The sequence below is a fragment of the Aristolochia californica genome, unplaced genomic scaffold, assembly GCF_029961685.1.
Source record: "Aristolochia californica isolate CCGP_79_NKW_82.1479 unplaced genomic scaffold, dmAriCali1.0.hap1 SCAF_9, whole genome shotgun sequence".
Lineage (NCBI taxonomy): Eukaryota > Viridiplantae > Streptophyta > Magnoliopsida > Piperales > Aristolochiaceae > Aristolochia > Aristolochia californica.
The window spans coordinates 6,820,399-6,841,424 of NW_027182290.1; the positions used below are offsets into that span (position 1 = coordinate 6,820,399).

Below are 21,026 nucleotides of genomic sequence, written 5' to 3' on the forward strand. Positions count from 1 at the left end.
GGAATATGGAGAAGTGTAGCACATACATCATCAAAAGTGGGAACCGCGGAAGATCTAAGAAGGTGAGTCTTAGCAACTTCAAGACGCGGTTTAATGTTAGCAAGGCATATGGCAGTTATCAAGGCCTCTTTCTGTTTATCTTGGACAAAGATATCTGTAGAGGTTGGTTGGGCAAGTTTCCATTCTTGAAGAAAGCCTCAAAAGCGGGCCAAATATTTATTTATATTGTCTTCTTGTTTGGTGGTAAGCATCTGTTGTAAAATATCATATGGCCTTTGTAAGTTGTCGGAGCGTGAATACAACTTGGAGCATGTCTCCAAAATTTGTTTAGCCGTCTCTAAATGAATGAAATTATTGGAGACATGTTCTTCCATACTATTGATAAGACAACTAATAACCAATGTATCCTCCTTTAACCATTTTGTATAGAATATATCATCTACAACAATATGTGGTCCACGGTTGGTGAGATGACCAACTAGGTCCTTTGTGATTAGAAATGGACGAACCGATGTGGACTAGTTCATAAAATTTGACACCCCCATAAGGGTACAGTGGTGATTCTGAGTATGTCACTCTTATGACTCATATTATCTTCAGCCATAGTAGGCAAATCAAGTAAAATAGTTCTCCAATCAAGTAATCAAAATATGACCAAGAGGAAGGGTTTAACTAACTCGGTTAATGGAGATGTTTAGCATTAATGCTAAGTAAATAATTTTAATGGATAATGACTCATAAATGGCTCAAAATCATCCTTCTTTATCCTGGAATCTTGTTCCTACAGTGTTATAAAAAAAATCCAATATGCACTGGTCTCGGTCAAAGTATTGTGAAAACTGACAAAAACTGCCTTGATAATCTCTTCTAATCAAAGATGCATATATTCTAATAATTTCATAAGATGAAAATATGCATAAGGGCATCTGTAAACCACCTCTTAATACCAAAAACCAGTAGCATAAAATTAATAATATAAAAAATAAATATTTATCTCTTGAGCTTCAGTCTTGCTTCATAAGGAGCCTTCTATGAGCAGCTTTTAATCATATCTTCATAGAGCATAATGGGGATCCTAAATTGGTAGCTATGATACCATGTTGAATTTAGGATCCCATGAATAATACCTCGAGCAAGGGGAGAGAGAAAGAAAAAAAAGTAAAAAGAGAAGAGTTCTCGGGTAGAGAGAGAAGAGAAGGAAAATAAAAGAGAGTAGAGAGAGAACACTTCACACGAGAGAGAAGAAAAAAATAAGAAACTTGCTTGATCAATTCCGAGTTAAAATCACCTCTATTTATATTTGAGGAGGTGATAGAGTCCATGTACAAGTAATTTTAGGACTCCTAATTTTATTCCAACTAGAACTCTCCTAGATAAGCCTATCATGATAAGATTACATTATCTATTTAAGAGACTAATTTAACTCAATTACAAACACCTTCTTTAAGGACGTGAATCAAGCTAGAGAGCCAGCTCTTGGCCATATCTTGTGGGTCCCACATGATCTTCCAACTCATGTAGATAGAGATACCAGCTCATGGTATCTTTGTGGGTCCCACTTGATCTTCAAATCTTCTATTTAATTACAGCACATGTTCCTTATCTCTTATCTAGAGTCACTTTGTATGAGGACTCTTGTTGACATCTCTCGAGTTCATGTGGGTCCTACTAGATTGTGGGGCCATGGTGGGTCCCACATTGTAACAACATTGATGTCTTGAAATTGTCACAAGAAGAACATGTGAAGAAGGTGCTGAGTAGATTCAAGAGTAATTATGCAAAACCAGTGGGTACTCCTTTGGATAGTCATTTTAGACTATCTATGGAGCAGTCACCTTCTATATAGCAAGAGTATGCCTACATGCCCAATGTGCCTTATGCTTATACTGGCAGTCTCATGTATGTCATGGTGTGCATTAGACCAGACATAACTCATGTAGTAGGAGTTGTGAGCAGATATATGAGTAATCTGGGTAAACAACATTGGGAAGCAGTGAAGTCGATTCTCAGGTATTTGAGAGGCACTACAGATTTAGCCTTATATTTCAAAACGTCAGACTTGGAATTACAAGGTTATGTAGATGCTAACATGGCTAGAGAGATTGATGGCAAGAACAGTACCACTGGATATCTATATACACTGGGTGGTACAGCAGTTAGTTGGGTCTCTAAGTTCAAGAGATAGTTGCTCTTTCCACTACTGAGGCAGAATATGTCGCCGTGACTGAAGCCAACAAAGAGACGGTATGGTTGCAGTCTTTCTAGGAAGAATTAGGTCTCAAACATGGGAAGAATGTGTTGTATTGTAACAATCAGAGTGCTATTCATTTAGCAAAGAATCCTGTTTATCATGCCAGAACAAAACACATATAGGTGCGTTATCACTTCATCAGATCGACTTTGGAGGAAGGAGTTTTAGCACTTGAGAAGATTCAAGGAAGTCAGAATCCGACTAATATGTTGACAAAGACTCTTACTACTGAGAAACTAAAGTTGTGTGCAACTTCAGTTGGACTTCTCTCTGAGGATTGAGAAGTTTTTGCCGCTGTAGAGGAGATATTGATGATGGATTAGTCTCCAAGTGGGAGATTGTTAAGTTGAGAAGCCTAATCAATGCCCTATGCTGAGTCGGTATGCATATCATTAACCGCTATTTTATTAAGGGTAGTTTGGGAATTTTACTCTCATATCACGGTTGCCATAGTTTCCTCTTTATAATTGGCATGACACTATTAAGGTTTTATCATTATTCGTAGGAGCATTTTGAGTTGCAACCTCCAAGATAGGTTAAAGAAAAACACATGTAAGTGTGTGTGATTTCTCTTGTAAACTATTTCATCCTTATAGTGGATTACTACAACGGTGGAAGACTGGACGTAGCCTCACCTTGAGGTGAATCTATATAAATCATGTTTATTCTCGTGTTTATTTTTTTATTTCTTCCGCATTTATTATTATTTCTCTTGTTAGTTTGGTATAAGGGCATCTAATTCCTAACACCACCACCCCCAAAGAAACCACATGGGCCAAGAATTAGTACAAAAGTAGGTCATTCTTTAAAATCAAAACCTTTTTGATTTTAACACTCAATTTCAATTGACATCTTAAGATAAATTGTTACTTCATGAAGGACAATTTTCCAACCATCCCCCAAAGTTCAACAAGACAAATAATAGATATTGGGAGGTATAAATTGTTGGAAGATATGATGTTATTAGTGTGGCACTGATGTAATTTGTTTACGTTTTCTATCTCTTGTTCACTCTTATTAGGGTGAAGGGTATACTTGTAATATTGATACTTTTGATACCTATAAATATAACATATGGGGGAGGGTTTGGCCTAAGTCAAAAACCCTAATTTCTTCCTCTCTTGGACGTGTGTCATATTCTCTCTTCTCTTTCTCTTCTTTCTTCTTCCTTATCTCTTTTGCCTAAAGTTATTATCTATGAAATCCTAAAAATCAACATGCTATCAAATCTGTGATTTTCAAGATTCAAATTATTTTTCGCTTCTGGATTATGCTTCATGAAGGCGTTGTTATTTTGATAAAATCTAACGAAGTCTTATTCTGAGAAGGATACTCTTCTCTGTTTGTTTACTGCTGCTCGGTGATCTTTTGGAAGATCCTTATCGCTCTGTCTCTACTAGCTCACGGTAATCGGCTGGCTCTCATCCTGTTATTGCGATGGATTGATTTATTTTTCGGAAAGTTTCCTTCACTCTGTTGCTGCGTATTTCTGGCAACAACAGCCAACAATCTGTCGTTCTAGCATACTACTGGCTTCAAACTTATTTATGGAAAATTGCCTCCAAGACTTGCGTAGAGTGTTGTTGCTTATTTGGTTATGGTATCTTGTCAATACTGAATCATCGTAAATCTCTGCTAATTTATTGCATCTAGATTTTCGGAATTTTGATTTTGATCTTGATCTTGCTGCTACCTTTCTGGAAACTCCTCCGATTGTCATCTTTGGTTTATTGCTATCTCATGCTATTCGGGAGTCAGCGCCGTGGGATGACTTTGTTGTCCCGAGTTGTTCGGCGTTGTGGGGAAGAAGGAGACTTTTGTTCCTTTGTTTGCTGGCATCTTCCCAATTCTTGTTGTTGTCGGTACTAATATTATGGAAGGTATCTTGAGTCTGTATCGTCACCTAGTGCTATTTAATCCGAAGAAAATATTGTCGACTTGCTGATTATAGATGTTGGTTATGCTCGTTCTTCTGCGTTCATCGTTGTTGCTTCTTCGAAAGATCTTACTACTATTTTTAGAAAACTTTCAATTCTCTACAGAGCTACTTCTCTGGGATCACTGGTTCATCACAGGCAACCGCGACGAGCCCTCTCTGCTCTCACTGCTTTCCCGCTCTTTTCAAAAATGGGATAAAAGACAATATTGTTGAAAATTTTAATTTTTCCTAAGTTATGAAACATTTAATCTGCACCGGTTCTGCAAATTCCCGTGCTGGACCCTGTCGAGCGACCCACACCAATGATCCAATGAGCTGATCCACTCAGATCAAGCCACACTAGTCTACCGAGTTAACTCGGTTCGGGTCAACTCGGTCCAAGTTAACCTGACTCGACCCAATCCACTTTTTTTCTATCTCTATTATATATGTCCAGGTCCCAAGTGTATACCTATTTTTCTTGCGACTCGGTCCCTTTTTCTCGAGTTAGATTATTATTTTGAAGTATAGGCAACTTATTACTCGGATCGAGCTTATTACTTGGGGCACCACTTCTTGATGGACTCATTGCAACTTATTTCATGTGTCCTTATTACTCTTAAGGACTTTCATTATCTACCGGTTATCCACTGCTATACAGTTGCACATTTGGTACATGTTATTTGGGCATTGGCCCATTTCTGCTACTGCTATTGTGTCTCTTTGATTGAGACATTATTTCTGAAGAAGAACTCCTCGGTTGCTTGCCTTGGATTTATTATTTGCTGACTGTTGTCGGCATTGATTCTTTTGATGCAGAATTTAAATTTCATAGAAAAATAAAGCGCATGGTGGCCTCAACATCTTATCTTCCTCTTTACCCATTACCCATTGGTTATTTGGTAGCCTTTCTCTTACCTTCTTTTATTTGACTCTCACTTACCCTTATTGGCCAACCCTATTTGAGCATTACGTTGGTTTGTCCCTTTATTTATATGGGTATTTTTAAGTCCTTTGTGACTTTTTATTGCTACCCATGGGTCTTTTAACACCGCCTTGTGAATTTCAACACTCAATTTCAATTGACAGCTTAAGATAAATTGTTGCTTCACGAAGGAAAATCTGACAACCATCCCCCAATGTTTAACGAGACAACTAATGGATATTGGAATGTAAGAATGAAATTCTTCCTTGAATCCATGGATTTGGATATTTATCATGTCACAAAAAATAGACCATTTGAACCACTAAAATTGGTTGATGGTCATCTCATATCTGAGTACGGAGACTTGATTGGGGAAGACAAAGACCAATTTAAGACAAACTCAGAGGCCATAAACCTTCACCTATGTGCCTTGGGTTCCAATGAGTTCGATAGGGTCTCCACTTTCAAATTGCAAAAGAAATTTGGGTCAAGTTGGAGGTGACCCACAAAGGTCCTACTCAATTCAAAGACTTTAGGACTAACTTACTCATAGCCCGATACGACCAATCTAAAATGAAAATGGATGAATCAATAGCTAACATGAACTCTAGGTCCACCCACATTATTAATGAGCTAAACATTCTAGGAATAGAAATTTCCCTATATTGGAGAAACGACAAGATCCTTAAGGCACTCCCCGAATCATGGGATATGGGGAAGACTACCATTTTCAAAAATGCGAACTTTGGATGAATGAGATCTGAAGTGCTACTGGCATTCTTCTCACCTATGAGATGGAATTAGAAGAAAAAGACGAAGAGCAACCTAAAAAGAAAAACATTGCTCTTAAAGCCTAATCCAGTAAAGAGTCTAGTAAAGCTAGGCTCTGGTGGAGTGGGATTCATTACTAGACATTTTCAAAGCTACTGGCATTCTTCTCACCTATGAGATGGAATTAGAAGAAAAAGACGAAGAGCAACCTAAAAAGAAAAACATTGCTCTTAAAGCCTAATCCAGTAAAGAGTCTAGTAAAGCTAGGCTCTGGTGGAGTGGGATTCATTACTAGACATTTTCAAAAGATGTATAGGAAGAAAAGGAAATGTAGGAGAAGCCAATTCAAGGGCCAAGATGAAAAATCTTTTAAGAAAATTGACATTTATTATTAGTGTGGTAAAGCTGGGTATAGAAGAAACAAATGCCCAAGCTTAGAAGGGAGAACCCCATCCTCAAGGAAATATCCCAAGAACAATAAGAAGAAAGTCTTGATCTTGGCCTGGGATGCAATTGAAGATTAATCCAGCCACTCCAAAGAAGAGGAAATCGATGTGGGCTTCATGGCATGTGAAGATGAGGACTCCAATACTTCGTTAGAGGTAATTGATTTCATACTATGAAAATGAATTAGAAATTTAGCTTTAAAAATCCATTCATAGTCTAAATAAATTCAAGAAAAATACAATGCTTAAGACATAATATTGCTAAGCTCAAAAGTGAGCTAGCTGCCTTGAAGGAAGCAAATGAAGACCATGTGGCTAATGCTTCAAGGCAACAAGGCATGATTGAGAAACTCTATTGTGATAGATTGGATCTTGAGAAGAAATTTATTGAATTAGAACAACAACTCAAATCTTATAACACAAGAACTCACCTCAGATAAAACTTAAGAAGAACAAAAAGAGACAAAACCAAAAGTTCACTCCTATTCCTCATATTTGTTGTCACATGTGCATCAAATTAGGACACTATGCTCATATTGTGAAATTAAGAACGCAAATGGCATCAATAAACTTGGGTATCCAAAACAACCCATAGGGTAGTGGTAACCCATAAAAACATAGGCAAACAAACTTGGATGCCCAAAACCAGTTGTGGATCAAGCGTTTTACTGAAGGGACCCAATTTTAACAGGATCTCTAAGGGATGATCTTTTCATTTTGTAGGTATTTCTCCAAATCAAGAAACCAAAGAACGTATGAATTTTGTATAGTAGGTGTTTGAGGCACATGACCGGTGATAAGAAGAAATTCGTAGAACTCACAATGAAAAATGGAGGTCATGTTACGTTTGGAAACAATAGTAAAGGTACCATCAAAGGAATTAGAAAAATAGGTACCTCCAACTCGTTCATATCATATGTTTATTGTGTTAAAGGATAGATGCACGATTTACATAGAAATAGCCAATTTTTAATAAAGGAAACAAAGTCATTTGAAAAGGAAAAATTCTTAGTAAAGAATGAAAATGATGAAACCTTGTTAGAGAGACATAGAATAAAAAAATCTCTATGTCGTAAATACTATTGACTTATCCTCTAAAAGTGCAATCAATTTGGGTGAAATAGTAGATGAATCTTGGTTATGGCATAAGAGGTTAGAGCATATAGGAAGACTCCTTGAACAAGTTAGCTAGAAAAAATCTGGTGAAAAGACTACCAAATCAGAAATTTTTAAGAGAGAAACTTAGAAAGAAAAACAAAAAACTAATTAAAATCTAAGAATGTAGTCTCTATTACTTGACCTCTATACTATACTACATGGATTTAGTTGGATCTACCTAGACCTTGAGTTTAAGTGAAAAGCGTCTCACTCAAGGGGTTGTAGATGACTGTTCTAGATTTACATGGGTAGATTTCTTAACCAGCAAGGTTGATACATTTGTAGCCTTTGCCAAACTAAGTGAAAAAAGTACAAAAGGAACAAGGCACTAACATTGTCAAGATTAGGAGTGACCGTGGAGGAGAATTTGGGAATTCTTATTTCGAGGACTATTGTACTCAACATGACATTGGACATACTTTTTCATCTCCTCAAACTCCTAAGAAAATGGTGTTGTTGAGAGAAAGAATATAACCTTAATTGAAATACCAAGAGCTATGTTACATGCATACAACATGCCTCATATCGGGCTGAAGCTGTAAAAATAGCTTGTTGTATTGTCAACTGAGCTAGCATTAGACCCTTTCTCAACATAACCTATTTTGGAACCTTTAGGTGCAAAGAATACGTATTAAGAGAACCAACGGAGAAGTTAGGGAAGTTTGACTCTAGGGCTGATATAGGAATATCCTAGATTATTTATCTCATAGAAAGGCTTATAGAGTTTACCACAAAGCGTCTATGAGAGTCATGGAGTCGGTACATGTTGAATTTGATGAGTCAGACACATCAAGTACAACACCAACTCCATTTTCCAATGATTGAGAGATCCTCCCTCTTAATCCATCACTTGGTTCTCAATCTTGAAGAGATCGCAAAAGACACATATAACTATGAGGAACCTCTTACCTTGCTAAAGAACTATGGGTTCATGGCCTATCACCTTTAGATCAAATAATTGGTGACCCCCAAAGGAAAATTACAACTAGAAGAACAACTCATGGATTAATATTTTTGGATCAGGGCAATGCAAGAGGAACCTAATCAATTTGAGATAAATCAAGTTTGGATTCTAGTATCTAGACCCCAAAATCAACAAGTGATAGTAACTAAATGGGTCTTTTAGGAACAAAATTGATGAAGTAAATAAAATTGTGAGAAACAAAGTTAGGTTAGTCACCAAAGGATATAACCAAGAAGAAAGTTCTATTTTGAAGAAACCTAGCCATCCATGGCAAGATTAAAGGCAATTAGAATTCTATTAACCTATGCTTATCACCATCATTTCACCAAATGGATGTAAGTCCATTTCCTAAATGGGTACATACAAGAAGAAGTATTGTTGAGCTAACATTAAGGTTTTGAAAACATTACTACTAGAGTGTTGACAAGACCTTAGTGAATTCTTGGAAAAAGAATGGATATAAGCTAGGTAGTGTTGACAAGACCTTGCTCACTACAGTATCATGAAAATATTATTTAGCCACATTACCTGGATGAGAAAATTATTAGAAGGTTCTTCTTTTTGTAATTACTGAAAACACTGAACTAACTAATGAGTTGGCTTAAACACCACCTTCTCTGAATTAGGCATTTTCTACAACATATCGGATGTGATTCAATAACTCTCCCAACCATTTTTAAAGTTATTTTGCTTAATATTTGGAATTATCTTTCCATGGAAAGATGTTGCAACCTCAAAATCTTGTTGCCAATAATCATGGCAGAAAGCATTTGCATTTGCATTTGTTTTTTCAATACCTAGATTACTCCTCCAAATTTGGTTTGTTCTACCTACCCATATCGGCATTTTTTTTTCTTCTCAGCATGCAATCATAAATTAATCGGCTCTTTGTACTGTGAGCTGATTTCTTCCTCCACCTTTCACAATTTTCATTTGTCCATTATCAGTCACTACCTTGTGGAGAATCTGGGAAAATCACAGCTCCTTTGAAATCTTTAAAGGCGATTGACTTAAGTGTAGGATGACTGCAGATATTATTTCGATTGAAATGCTTCAGCAAGGCTACTGCGAGCTAAGAAAAATTTTATTTCCAATTTCTGCATTTACTTACAGATAATAATATCAATTATAAAGTAATCTTCTTCCATTGCCTTTCAAAGCCAAACTCCGATTATTACAGCAATGTTGACGAGTAGTAGTACCGTACCTTCCCTGCCAAGGGGTGAACTTACATCTCTATGGCCATGGTTTGATGACCTGCACAAATATAATGTGGAATAAGGCTCGTAAACATCAAGTTGGCAAAACCAGCAAATCTACACAAATATTATCTTCATTTCATTTTGAATTTTTTTTCAACTTGGAAGTAATTCGACATAGCTTAGAATCAATAACTTGCGGATGTTCCAGGCATCACCTTGGACCGCCTCCCGGCGATGGCGCAGGGGCAGGTTCATAATTACCTGGTAAAAAAGAAAGGAAAACAAATTCTTTTTAAGTTAAGAGATCGTCTACAAGAGCAACGAGGAAAACTGAGTGTTCCAGAACAGATTGACGCACCACAGAGAAGAAGGTTACTGGGCGGAGAGCGCTCCTTGGCGGGATTGGGATCAGGATCGTAGACGCGTACGTAGAGTTCTTCACCCATGTACCAATTTCTGAGGTTCTGAGACCGCAAGTTCCACATCCCCGGATTGTCAAGGTAGGCGTAGACTGCAGTCCATCCCCTAGAGTACACCTGTTTTCCTCGCAAGAGTCCATGTTTCCACATTCATATCGTCTTCCTAAAAGAAGAAAGAGCTAGAGAAGTCTGTTTACCTGAACAGTTGAGCGCACCACTGGATCAAACAGGTTATAGCCTTCCCTGGACGCGTTACTCCATTTTCCATCTCCGAACCTGAACAAATATGGAAGAAGTTGATGACAAAAGCTCGTATTTGAAGGATCAGCACTCAGCTGAGAGTGTTTGTACGCAGAGTGGCACTTACCCAACGACATAGAAGCCGAAACCGTCGAGATGCCACGAGTCCATGTCAGATCGGTCGTCGTTCTTAAATACGATCTCCACCCATCCTTTGTGAATTCCAGTAACAACAGAAGTACCATATGAAGCCACCCGATTGACAGAGTTGACGGGGAAGGAATCAAGTTGGTATACACCGGAGCCATTGTTGAAATGATCAGCAAGTTTCAAAGGTGTTGCAGGGGTGGTATAAGAAACATTATTAACTGTGTAAACAGAGAAGCCATTGATCTTCTGTTTAGAACTACGAAGGAGGAATGTCTGCGACAGGGTCACATTCGTAACGTTGAAAGTACCCTGTGAATTGGGCCGAGCAGCTCCTGCGGTCATGTTCCATCTGCATGGACAGTCTTGCTGTCAGTCACATTGGGACTTCAAACGGAGCAGGCAAAAGGAAAGAAGTTCACCTGATGGATTTGGCTTGGTTGACAGAGAACGCCCGGTCCATTGGGTCTGGCTTGTTAGGAAAATCATCGCTGGGGGGAGTGGTAGAGCCCTCATAGTGAAGCACCGCAGCGCCATAGTCGAGCCACTCATCGGGTTTAGCTTGAGTGACTGATGCTAAAATTGCATAATCCCCAATAGTCTGGTTAGTTGTGACGAGTACCGAGAATGATTGGCCGACGTGAACATCCAAGGAATCCACTGTTATCTGATCAGTGTAGGATCCCTCCGTTTCCACGATCACCATCCGATGGCTCTGGATCTTGAAGTTTAGGCTGTGCTTCAAACCCACGTTCGATACCCTGAACCGGTACGTCTTCCCTACATTGCATTGAATTAAACGACATAATTAGCTTACTCGGTTCTTCGTCTTATTGGATTTTTTAATTTCTTTCTCTTGTTCCATGAATACACAGAAGACAGGAAGAATGGATTGAAGAAAAACAATAACCTCGAGTAACATTGAACGTTACGGGGACATCTGTATTCCAATACGAGGTTTTTCCATTCATAAGGATGGCGCTAACAACAGCAGTGTCTGGAGACGCCCGAGCATCCTATTGCGCACAATTGGAAATGCAGTCGGTCAGTCCGAGGAGCAGTGTGGAGATATCATGTCGACTTTCAAAGACTGGTGGAGAGAGAAAGTAACATATACCTTGTAGGAAGCGCCGAACCAATCTCCAATAAGGAGGTCGAACTCGGCTTCAGGCTTGGAAAAGGGTACCAGAACAACGTTACGGTTGTTGACTCTGATGGGGCCGAATCCTCCGGCGGCCTTCTGGAAGCGCGTCGAAGGGAAGTAGAAGAAGGTTCCTATTTGATCTTTTGTTTGAAACACGTATGTCCAGTTTTTACCTGGTCGGATCGGACAATTCGTCCCAGACACTCCATCTTGCCATGAGTTCAGCCTCTGTTGTATCCCGTTCCTGTAAGAGCATTACCATTTTATCGATTTAACCATTCTGTTAGAATGAAAGAAACAAAGGGAAGGAAAACATGAAAAAAACTGAAGTCTCGATGCCAGTCTTCCCACCATGTCATGAGCAAGGGCTCGTCCATCGAGTTGAAGATGTTAACGTGGATATCGTCATTGGTGGTCGCGTTGATTAAAGGTCCCGGAAACATTCCATTGATTTGAATCACCTATCCAGAGCAACCGAAATCTTACTTCGTTGTCGACAAGCATTCCGATCCAAACCTTAACTAGAAATTAGGTAGGTGGAAGAGGCTCTAAAGGTGAAGCAGCGGCTGGGTAGAAATACATACCGGTTGAAAGACATAAAGGGGAGCAAGCAGCGACACGGTGATATTCCACTCTAGATAGATGTCGATGCAGCGAGCTTCTGCAAAGAGACACAGAAGCGTCACGGCCCACAGAATGACTGGAGCTAGGTTGGTGAAGTCCATCCGAGAACGTAGATAATGCCTATCTTCTTGCCTGGGGTAACTGGGAGGTTTCGAGGGTTGAAGTTAACTATGGAGGGTCGAGGACTGCTACATCAAAAACAACCAAGACGGAGGTAATATCCTCGCTAAAATCTGGAAATCATCATGAAGCACTGAAGCTGACGGCATTCACGTTGCTATTTCTTTGTCCGTTTCAGTGACCTTGTGGACTCCGACCAGCTAACAATTTGACACAATAACAGCCGGCCAATGATCATGTTAATCAACAAGACTTTTCTGCAGCTCTCTCACCTCCCATGTTTATTCTCTTTTTCTTGTAATAGCAAAAAATTTCACATGGTATGAGAACAACTACAATCCTGTGGAAGGAGAAGATGACGGAGAAGAAAGGGAAGAAGAAGAAGGCAAAATTTTATTTTCCTTTTGAGTTTATTTTCCTGCACCCTTTTTCCTTGGAGTTTGCATTATCATACCAGAATTTTGACATACAAACTATCAAAAAAATCTATGACTCTTAGATTTAAATGGAAAAAATTTTAAAATAGGTTTTTTCTACATAGAAAAAATGATATTTGAAACAACAAAGGTGAGGAAGTAGGAAAACATCGAACAATAGAAGAAAGATTTAATCTAAGGGACGATTTGATATATCAAGAACTAGATTTTATATAAGGAATTATATGTCAAAAAAAAGATATGTAAATTTATTTTCTAACCTATCAAACCATTTCTCAATCCAAGTTTTTTAAAGAGAGATATCAATACCAAAAATGTCAATCGTCATGCTGGACAATTTTTCCCTCGCATAAGAAGAAAAAGTACCCAGTTCGGCTAGATTGTAGAGTCCAAAATCTATCTAATTCTACTATCAAAAGAAGTATAGTTCATTCATAAATATTATATTTGAATGAATATTATTCAAATTTAGTTTTATGAGTAAATATCAAGCAACAAAATTAAGTTTTGTTGGTAAAGTTTTTGAATTTTTTTACCAGCAAAACTCAATTTCACTGGTAGTGTTTTTAAATTTTACATAGCTATGACATTGGGTTCAAAGCCCATCCCAAAATAATTACCCAACTTAGAAAGCCCATTTTCCAATAAATAAACTCATTGATGTGAATAAAGGTTGATTTTACTCTGTTATATTGTGGGACCCACCATGGTGGCACAAGCTGGTGGGATTCACCATGAGGACGTGGGTTGGATTTACTCTATTACAATATGGGACCGACCATGGTACAAGCTGGTGGGACCCACCATGAGAACGTGGGATGCCAAGAAGAGTCCTCATAAGTTAGAATTTTAGTTATATTAGATCTCTAGTAGATTATGTTATCTTTTCAAGATATGCTTATCTTAGAGATAGAGTTTGAGTTATGTTAGAATTCTAGTTTACATTGATTTATCTTATTATGATAGGTTTATCTTTAAGAGTTAGAATTTCAATGTAATTAGGACTCTACCACGTCCTCCACTATAAATAGAGAACCCAGTACACAAGTTAAATTTTTTTTTTTTTATGATTATTGATATTGTGAGTGATTCACTTTTTTGAACTTATCAAGGTTTCCTTGTGGGGTTTAATATCGACTTATCAAACGAATTTTCCATCCCCGTTTGTGGGGTCTTCATTATACCAAGGTTCTTGCTTTTCTAAGCAACGGGCCGCGGTTTCCATCAAACTTGAAATATCTTAGGAACGGGTTTTACGTGTGAGACGTGGTTCGTATCGGGTTTCCATCAAACTTGAAAGATCCTAGTATCGGGTTTTATCACGGGTTTACGTGGTTCGTATCACTCATAGCCTTTGAACTCACTAATACATGTGAGAAGTTTCTTTAACACTACCCCTTGTGTAGACCGTCTTTTGAGTTTCTTACAAGTGGATAGTTGGGGAGGAAGCCCATGTATGGGCATACCATTTGAAGTTGGGTCTAAGAAGTTAAAGAACAGTTCTACATGGATTGATGAGAACAAAAACTTTGGTTTATTAGTGGGGAAAGAGGATTCCCAATCTTGGGACAGGCATAAGACTGAACTTCACATGGTATCTATTGAAACTTAACTTAGGATTCCAAGACGTATAATCACAATAGAAGAGGATTAAGGGGTGAGAAGAAGAAGAAGAAGAAGAGTTGTGGAGAGAAGATTTTAGGAAGAGAAGAGGAAGAGTGACGAATTTGAAGAAAAGAGGAGGAGGATTAGGGTAATGAACTAGTATAAACCCTCCCCCTTAAATTGTATTTATAGATATCAAAAATACTAATATTACAAGAATACCTTTCCCCCTAGTAAGAGTGAAAAAGAGACATAAATCATAAACTAATTACATTAGTGCCATCTTTATGAGATGACTCTTTATTTACCATCATGCCACTATTGTGTTGGCCTATAGGCCTTCTCCTTGGTTTGTGGGCTTGAGCCTATTTTCCACACACTTGGAGGTGTGGGCCTTCCTTGGTCATATGGGCTTGGGCCCATCTTCCAACACTCCCCCTCAACCTGGTGGTCTCTTTGCTCTTTTCCAAGAAACCCAACTAGCATAATGTAAGAAGGTAAATCACTCCTGGACGTAAGACATCGCTCCATACTCAAGTCAAATGGTCATAGTCAAAAATATTTTTCGCTTAATTTCACAGATGAAAAAGTTGCCATATTGTGGGGCACAAAGTCTACCCACTTTCTCAGGGTAGCTAAAAAAACACCTCTCATGTGAATAATAGATTTGATGCATGTTGGATATTGGACACACTCCTATCCTCTATAGGTACAAGGTCTATGGGCATTACTCATAATGTAGTAATAAGCTCCTCCATCACGGTGTCCCAACACAAGGCACCGACTCTCAAAAGGTAGGAGTAAAAATGTCAAATAAAGGGGGTAAAGCGTAATCACCAGAAGATAATATTTTGGGGGCAGCATGTGCTTTCTTCTTCATCAAAATAACTAATGGTGACAACAATCAGCAACCAAACATTCAATAATAATGTCTCAATCGGAGAGACACAATAGTAATAGTTGAAATAGGCCTGGGCCCAAATAACATGTACTAAATAGGCAGTTATATAGAAGCAGATAATTAGTAGGTAGTAAAAGTCCTTAAAAGCAATAAGGACACATAAGATAATCTGCAGCAAGTTCATCCTTGAATAAGGAAGCTATGCACCAAGTAATTAGTTGAGGATAATCCATGGTAATAATCAATTCGGAGTAAAGCCGAGTAATATACTACCAATAATAAGTTGAGCTAAGTATTGTTTGACAATCAATAAATCAAAAAATCTCCAATGTGCTCATTGTTCATATTTCTCCTTCTAGTCTGCCCCCTCAAGTTGGGAGATAATGTCAATGATCCTAGCTTGAAGTCAACAATTATTTTGCAAGCTAAAGTGTTAATCCACCTCTTGTATAATCAAGTAAGGCTAGTATCAACAACTTCACAAGCTCAAATATTTTAAACCAAGTAACCCAAGCGAAGCCAAATATTTCCATCTTTTCTTGCCTTAATTCTTTAAGCAAGGATACCAAATCAACTTCGTTGTAATCTTTCAAAATACCAAAAAAATCTCACAAAATTTGTGGCTAGAAAAATCTTCTAAATAAGGTATTTTCCTCCTTCAATTGGTGCTAGCTTAGCAATCAAAGAAAACATCGTTCCTTGCCCTTTTTCTTGATCATCTAAAGATTCTTTCATAATATTGTTCGTTAACAAACAAAAGCTTTTCAAGGGTAGATCATGAGATACTCTCCTGACATTGTTGATTTTACTACACTAATGAACACTACGTATAGACCCACTACCTGCGAATGATAGGAGCGTGCCCTACATTCAGCATGGGTTATGATTAGAGTATGGAGCGATATCATACAGCTTAGAGTGATTTTACTCTCACTTATCTTAGGCCAGTTGGGCCTCATGGAAGAAACCACCAGCATGAGGGGGAGTGTTGGAAGATATGGAGGACTGCCATTTTATATGAACAAGCCCACACAACCAAGGAAGACTACATATCTAAGTGTGTTGGAAGATGGGTCCAAGCCCATAAGATATGGACTCACCATGATCACACGAGCTGGTGGGACCCACCATGATCACGTGTCTCACAGAAGAGTTTCAGTTTAAAAGTGTTTTAGTTATGTTATTCTTCTATCTATATTGGGTTATTTAATTATGCTAGGATTTATTTGTATGTGTTAGAGTTTGGGTGTAATTGGGGCAAAGGTAGTTTCATTGTAATTGGACTCTACTACCTTCCTCTATTATAAATAGAGGTTCATGTACTCTGATTACATCAAGTCAATGAAGTTTTTCTCTTTTCCATAAATTCAACATGGTATCAGAGTAGGTTTTGTGAGTTGACACAATTAACCCACAAAGGTAATGTGATCTTTTCTGATTTATTATCTCTAACAGTTTAGGTTCGTATTTATCTTTTTTTTGTCCCTATACCCATTATTTGCTTTATGTTTTCACCTATATACTGCTATTCTGTTTTCGAGAGTTTCTGGTTCATGACCACCAACCACGACGATCCCTCTCTGTCTCTGAAGCTGCTCTCCCAGCAGCATCGGCGAGCTCGTTGTTGAATGAATCTTTGCCTCACCATTGCTTTGTTGTTGATGACTTCTGACTGTTGTTCCGTCACTTGAGGATTTTCCGTGTTGTTTTGTTGGACTTCTCTAGCTGTTTTTTGGTGCAGATTATGCAGCTTTTGTCATTTGGTAAGTTTCCATATCTGTCGACCGTGCACGAACCGCCAACGTCATTGGCATATGGGAATGTTGTTGTCGCACTGGCATTAGGAGGAAGACGAAGATGCTATTATTCTCGCAGCGATGGGAGGCCTGGTTTTGAAAACTCTTGCTCAATCGGTCCGATGCAACTATCTTAAAATAAAAACTCTACTGATCCGTTATTGTGTTGCTATTTTTAGAAACTCTCGATTCTCTGCAGATCTGTCTCTTCGTTTTTATTCACTGCACCAAAGTCGTTGACATTTCCAAAGACAACGACTTCTCACTGCAAGGAAGTTGGCCACAGATCCCGCCGAATTATCATCAACATTCATCTTCCATTACTGATCCTTCACAGGCAACCAGAGATGCCTTCCGTCTATCCTCACGGAAAACAAGCTGCTGATTTTCTAGTTGTGTCTCATCGTCGCTAGGTTGCCATTTTGGGAGGACGAAGGTGCCAACCAGATTATTTTTTCTGTTTCTGTTTATGGATCATATCTTGGCTGCTGTTGTCCATCAGGTATCTCTGGTTTTCCGTTCTGTTCGGAAGTGGGGAAGAAGAAGGCATTGTTGCCAAATTTTATTTTTCCTAAGTTAGGAAAATTTGATCGAGCGTTGGTTCTGTCGATCCAGTTCTGATCGAGGCCCGATCTAGTCCAAATTGAGCAAAACAAAACTAGAGACCAGAGCATACTAATTCCGCACCAGTATTCCTAGTTAACTCAGACCAACTCAGATCGAGTCAACCCGATCTAGGTCAACCCAACTTGGCCCACTTATTTTTTTGCCTCGTTATACGTGTCCAAGTCCCAAGTTTTATATATATTTTTGTCGCGACTCAGCTATATCGGTCTACTATTTGACTTAGCACGACTCGGTTCTTTATCTCCTATTGGAGTATTATTTTGAAGCACTGGCAGTTTATTCCTTGGTTAGCGTATTATTTGGTGCACAAACTTGCATCAAATTATTTTATGGGTCGTTGGATTTTTATTATTTGGTACGTGTTATTGGACCCAAGCTCATTTCAGCTGCAACTATTGTATCTCTTTGGATGAGTCATTATTATTGAAGAAGAGGTGGCCTCATCATATTGTCTTCGTCTTTACCCATTACCCATTAGTTATTTGGCACCCTCTCTCCTACCATCCTTTATTTGACTCTCAAATACATCTTTGGGCCAATCTCTTGTGTGTTGTTTCGGTTGGTGTTTTAAGTCCATCATATATATGGGTGTTTTAAGTCCATTGAGACTTTTTTATATATATACCCGTGGTTTTTTTATCATCATCTTGTGAATGACAGGCATTACCCACTTATCAACCATTTCTACCTTTGAGAGTCGGTGCCAGGGTTGGAACACCGTTATGGAGGAGCTTATTACTACATCTATGTTATTTGGTTAAAGTTAAGATCACTACCATTACTTCACCCCTCTTAATTGGCATTTATTACTCCTACCACTTGAGAGTCGTTGTCTTGTGGAGGGACACAATAATGAAACAGTTTTACTACACTTCTGAGCACTGCGTATAGACCCACTACCTGTGAATGATAGGAGTGTGCCCCACATCCAGCATGAGTTATGACCGGAGTATGGACCGATGTCATACGGCTTGGAGTGATTTTACTCCCACTTATCTTATGCCAGTTGGGACTCATGGAAGAGACCACTAGCGTGAGGGGGAACATTGGAAGATATGGAGGACTGCCATTTTATATGCCATTTTATACGACAAGTTCCTATGCATCATTTGCAGCAAGCTAGGAGTTCATGATGTTCTCTCACCCCCAGCTTGAGGGGGAGTGTTGGATGATGGGCCCAAGCCCACAAGACCAAGGAAGGCCCATATATCCAAGTGTGTAGGAAGATGGGCCCAAGCCCATGACCAAAGAAGGCCCACATATCCAAGTGTGTTGGAAGATGGGTCCAAGCCCATAAGATATGGACCCACCGTGATCACGTGTCTCACAAAAGAGTTTCAGTTTAAAGGTGTTTTAGTCATGTTAGTTTTCTATCTATATTGGGTTATTTAATTATGCTAGGACTTATCTTTAAGAGTTAGAGTTTGGGTGTAATTGGGACAAAAGTAGTTTAATTGTAATTGGACTCTATTACCTTCCTCTATTATAAATAGAGGTTCATGTACTCTGATTACATCAAGTCAATGAAGTTTTTCTCTTTTCCATAAAATCACCATTGATCAATAACAACAAATGAAAAAGCTAAGCACAAAATTGGGCTTAAATCTGGATCTTTGTATACAACAATATACTAGCATGACTTTTATTTTTCCAATGTGAATCTCCTTAAATATAGATCAGATTGACATGAAATTTTCTCCTTCAGAAACTATACTTAAAAACCTTTCAACCAAGTATAACTTTTACTCATAAAATATACTTCTCTTGAGATAAATTTCAGATTTTGTAATCGGGCCAACTGAGTACTCATTCTCCTTTGGCCAACATGACCATTGCCTCTTTCGAGATCAATATCTCCGTATAAAAAACTCATATTGAGAATTTGTTGAATAGGTAATAAAATATACTTACAGATATTTTCTTATATATAATTATCCGTATAAAGTCTTGTTCTTGATGACATAAAATGGCTAGAAAAGTGAAGCTTGCTATTGTTGCACAAAACATTTCTGCTAATTGACCTTTGCTGTTTCAGATATCAATTTCTCCTCCTATAAAAATTTGATCTCAACAATTAATTTGAGTTGGAAAATAAACTCAAATATCTTTCCAAATATATATAATTTTCTATATGAAAAATACGACAATAGTGTGAAACATCCAATGAAAATAAGGAATCGGGAAAGAAAATTTAAGGGAAAAAGAGAAACTTTATTTCTTTCTTTTTCTTTTTCTTCTTCTTCTTCTTGTTCCTTCCCTTCTTCTCCATCTTCTTCTCCTTTTCAATCACAGATCATTCCCCATTCTGATACCATGTTGAAACTTAGGATTCCAAGATGTATAATCAAAGTAGAAGAGGTTTATGGGGTGAGAAGAAGAAAAAGAGTTGTGGAGAAAAGGTTTTAGGAGGAGAAGAGGAAGAGTGACAAATTTTGAGAAAAGAGGAGGAAGATTAGGGTAATGGACTTTTTCAAACCCTTTCCCTTAAGTTTTATTTATATATATCAAAAGTAATAATATTACAAGAATACCTTTCACCCTAATAAGAGTGAATAAGAGACATAAATCATAAACTAATTACATCAGTGTCATCTTTATGAGACGACTCTTTATTTACCATCATGTCACCATTGTGTGGGCCTATGGGCCTTCTCCTTGGTCTATGGGCTTGAGCCCATCTTCCACACACTTAGACGAGTGGGCCTTCCTTGGTCATTTGGTCTTGGGATAGGCCTAAGACTAAACTTCACACAGTATCAAAGTAGGTGCTCACATGTTGGTCTCCACCTAAAATATCCACGAGTAGGAATCACAAAAGAGAGTACGTATATGAGATGAATCTTAAACAATAGTCCCATATGGATTATTGAGCACAAAGATGTGGTGTTTATTAATAGAACTTGGCTTATTATTTCGGGATGGACCCAACTTCATACAAAACTCATCTCAAATTGAGCGCCTACTTTGATACCATGTGAAGTTCAATCTTAGGTCTATACCAAGATCACAAGTCCAAGTATGTGGAAGATGGGATCAAGCCCGTAGACCAAGGAGAAGGCCCACGGGCCCATATAGTGGTAGCATGATGGTAAATAAAGAGTCATCTCATAAAGATGTCTACTTTTTATGTTATCTTTAACAAGATGACATACAGTGGATGGTGCAATGGGCAAAAGAAGGTAGCAAACTAGTTCATGAGCATGTCATAGTGCAGGCTGAGAAGCATAATAGAACTTGGCTTATTATTTCGGGATGGACCCAACTTCATACAAAACTCATCTCAAATTGAGCGCCTACTTTGATACCATGTGAAGTTCAATCTTAGGTCTAT

At 38.2% G+C, this 21,026-nt stretch overlaps 1 protein-coding gene across 1 annotated transcript; it reads right to left on the reverse strand.

Moving 5' to 3' along the window:
- Positions 1-9,846: 9,846 nt before the first annotated feature.
- Positions 9,847-12,310, reverse strand: LOC137940598 (monocopper oxidase-like protein SKS1). The gene is made up of 9 exons (XM_068785752.1): positions 12,170-12,310; positions 11,937-12,046; positions 11,559-11,829; positions 11,352-11,457; positions 10,864-11,221; positions 10,422-10,793; positions 10,252-10,330; positions 9,994-10,171; positions 9,847-9,896 (listed from the first exon to the last, which is right to left on the reverse strand). The coding sequence occupies exons 1-9, from the start codon at positions 12,308-12,310 to the stop codon at positions 9,847-9,849; spliced, it is 1,665 nt and encodes a 554-aa protein (XP_068641853.1).
- Positions 12,311-21,026: the final 8,716 nt, after the last annotated feature.

Bases quoted from the DNA above. Each gene is read 5' to 3' on its own strand.
- LOC137940598 (XM_068785752.1), bottom strand. From the start codon at position 12,310: ATGGACTTCACCAACCTAGCTCCAGTCATTCTGTGGGCCGTGACGCTT. The intron at 10,794-10,863 runs GTGAACTTCTTT...CTGTCCATGCAG, and splicing joins AACCAAGCCAAATCCATCAG to ATGGAACATGACCGCAGGAG. The intron at 10,172-10,251 runs GTAAACAGACTT...CGAGGAAAACAG, and splicing joins TGGTGCGCTCAACTGTTCAG to GTGTACTCTAGGGGATGGAC.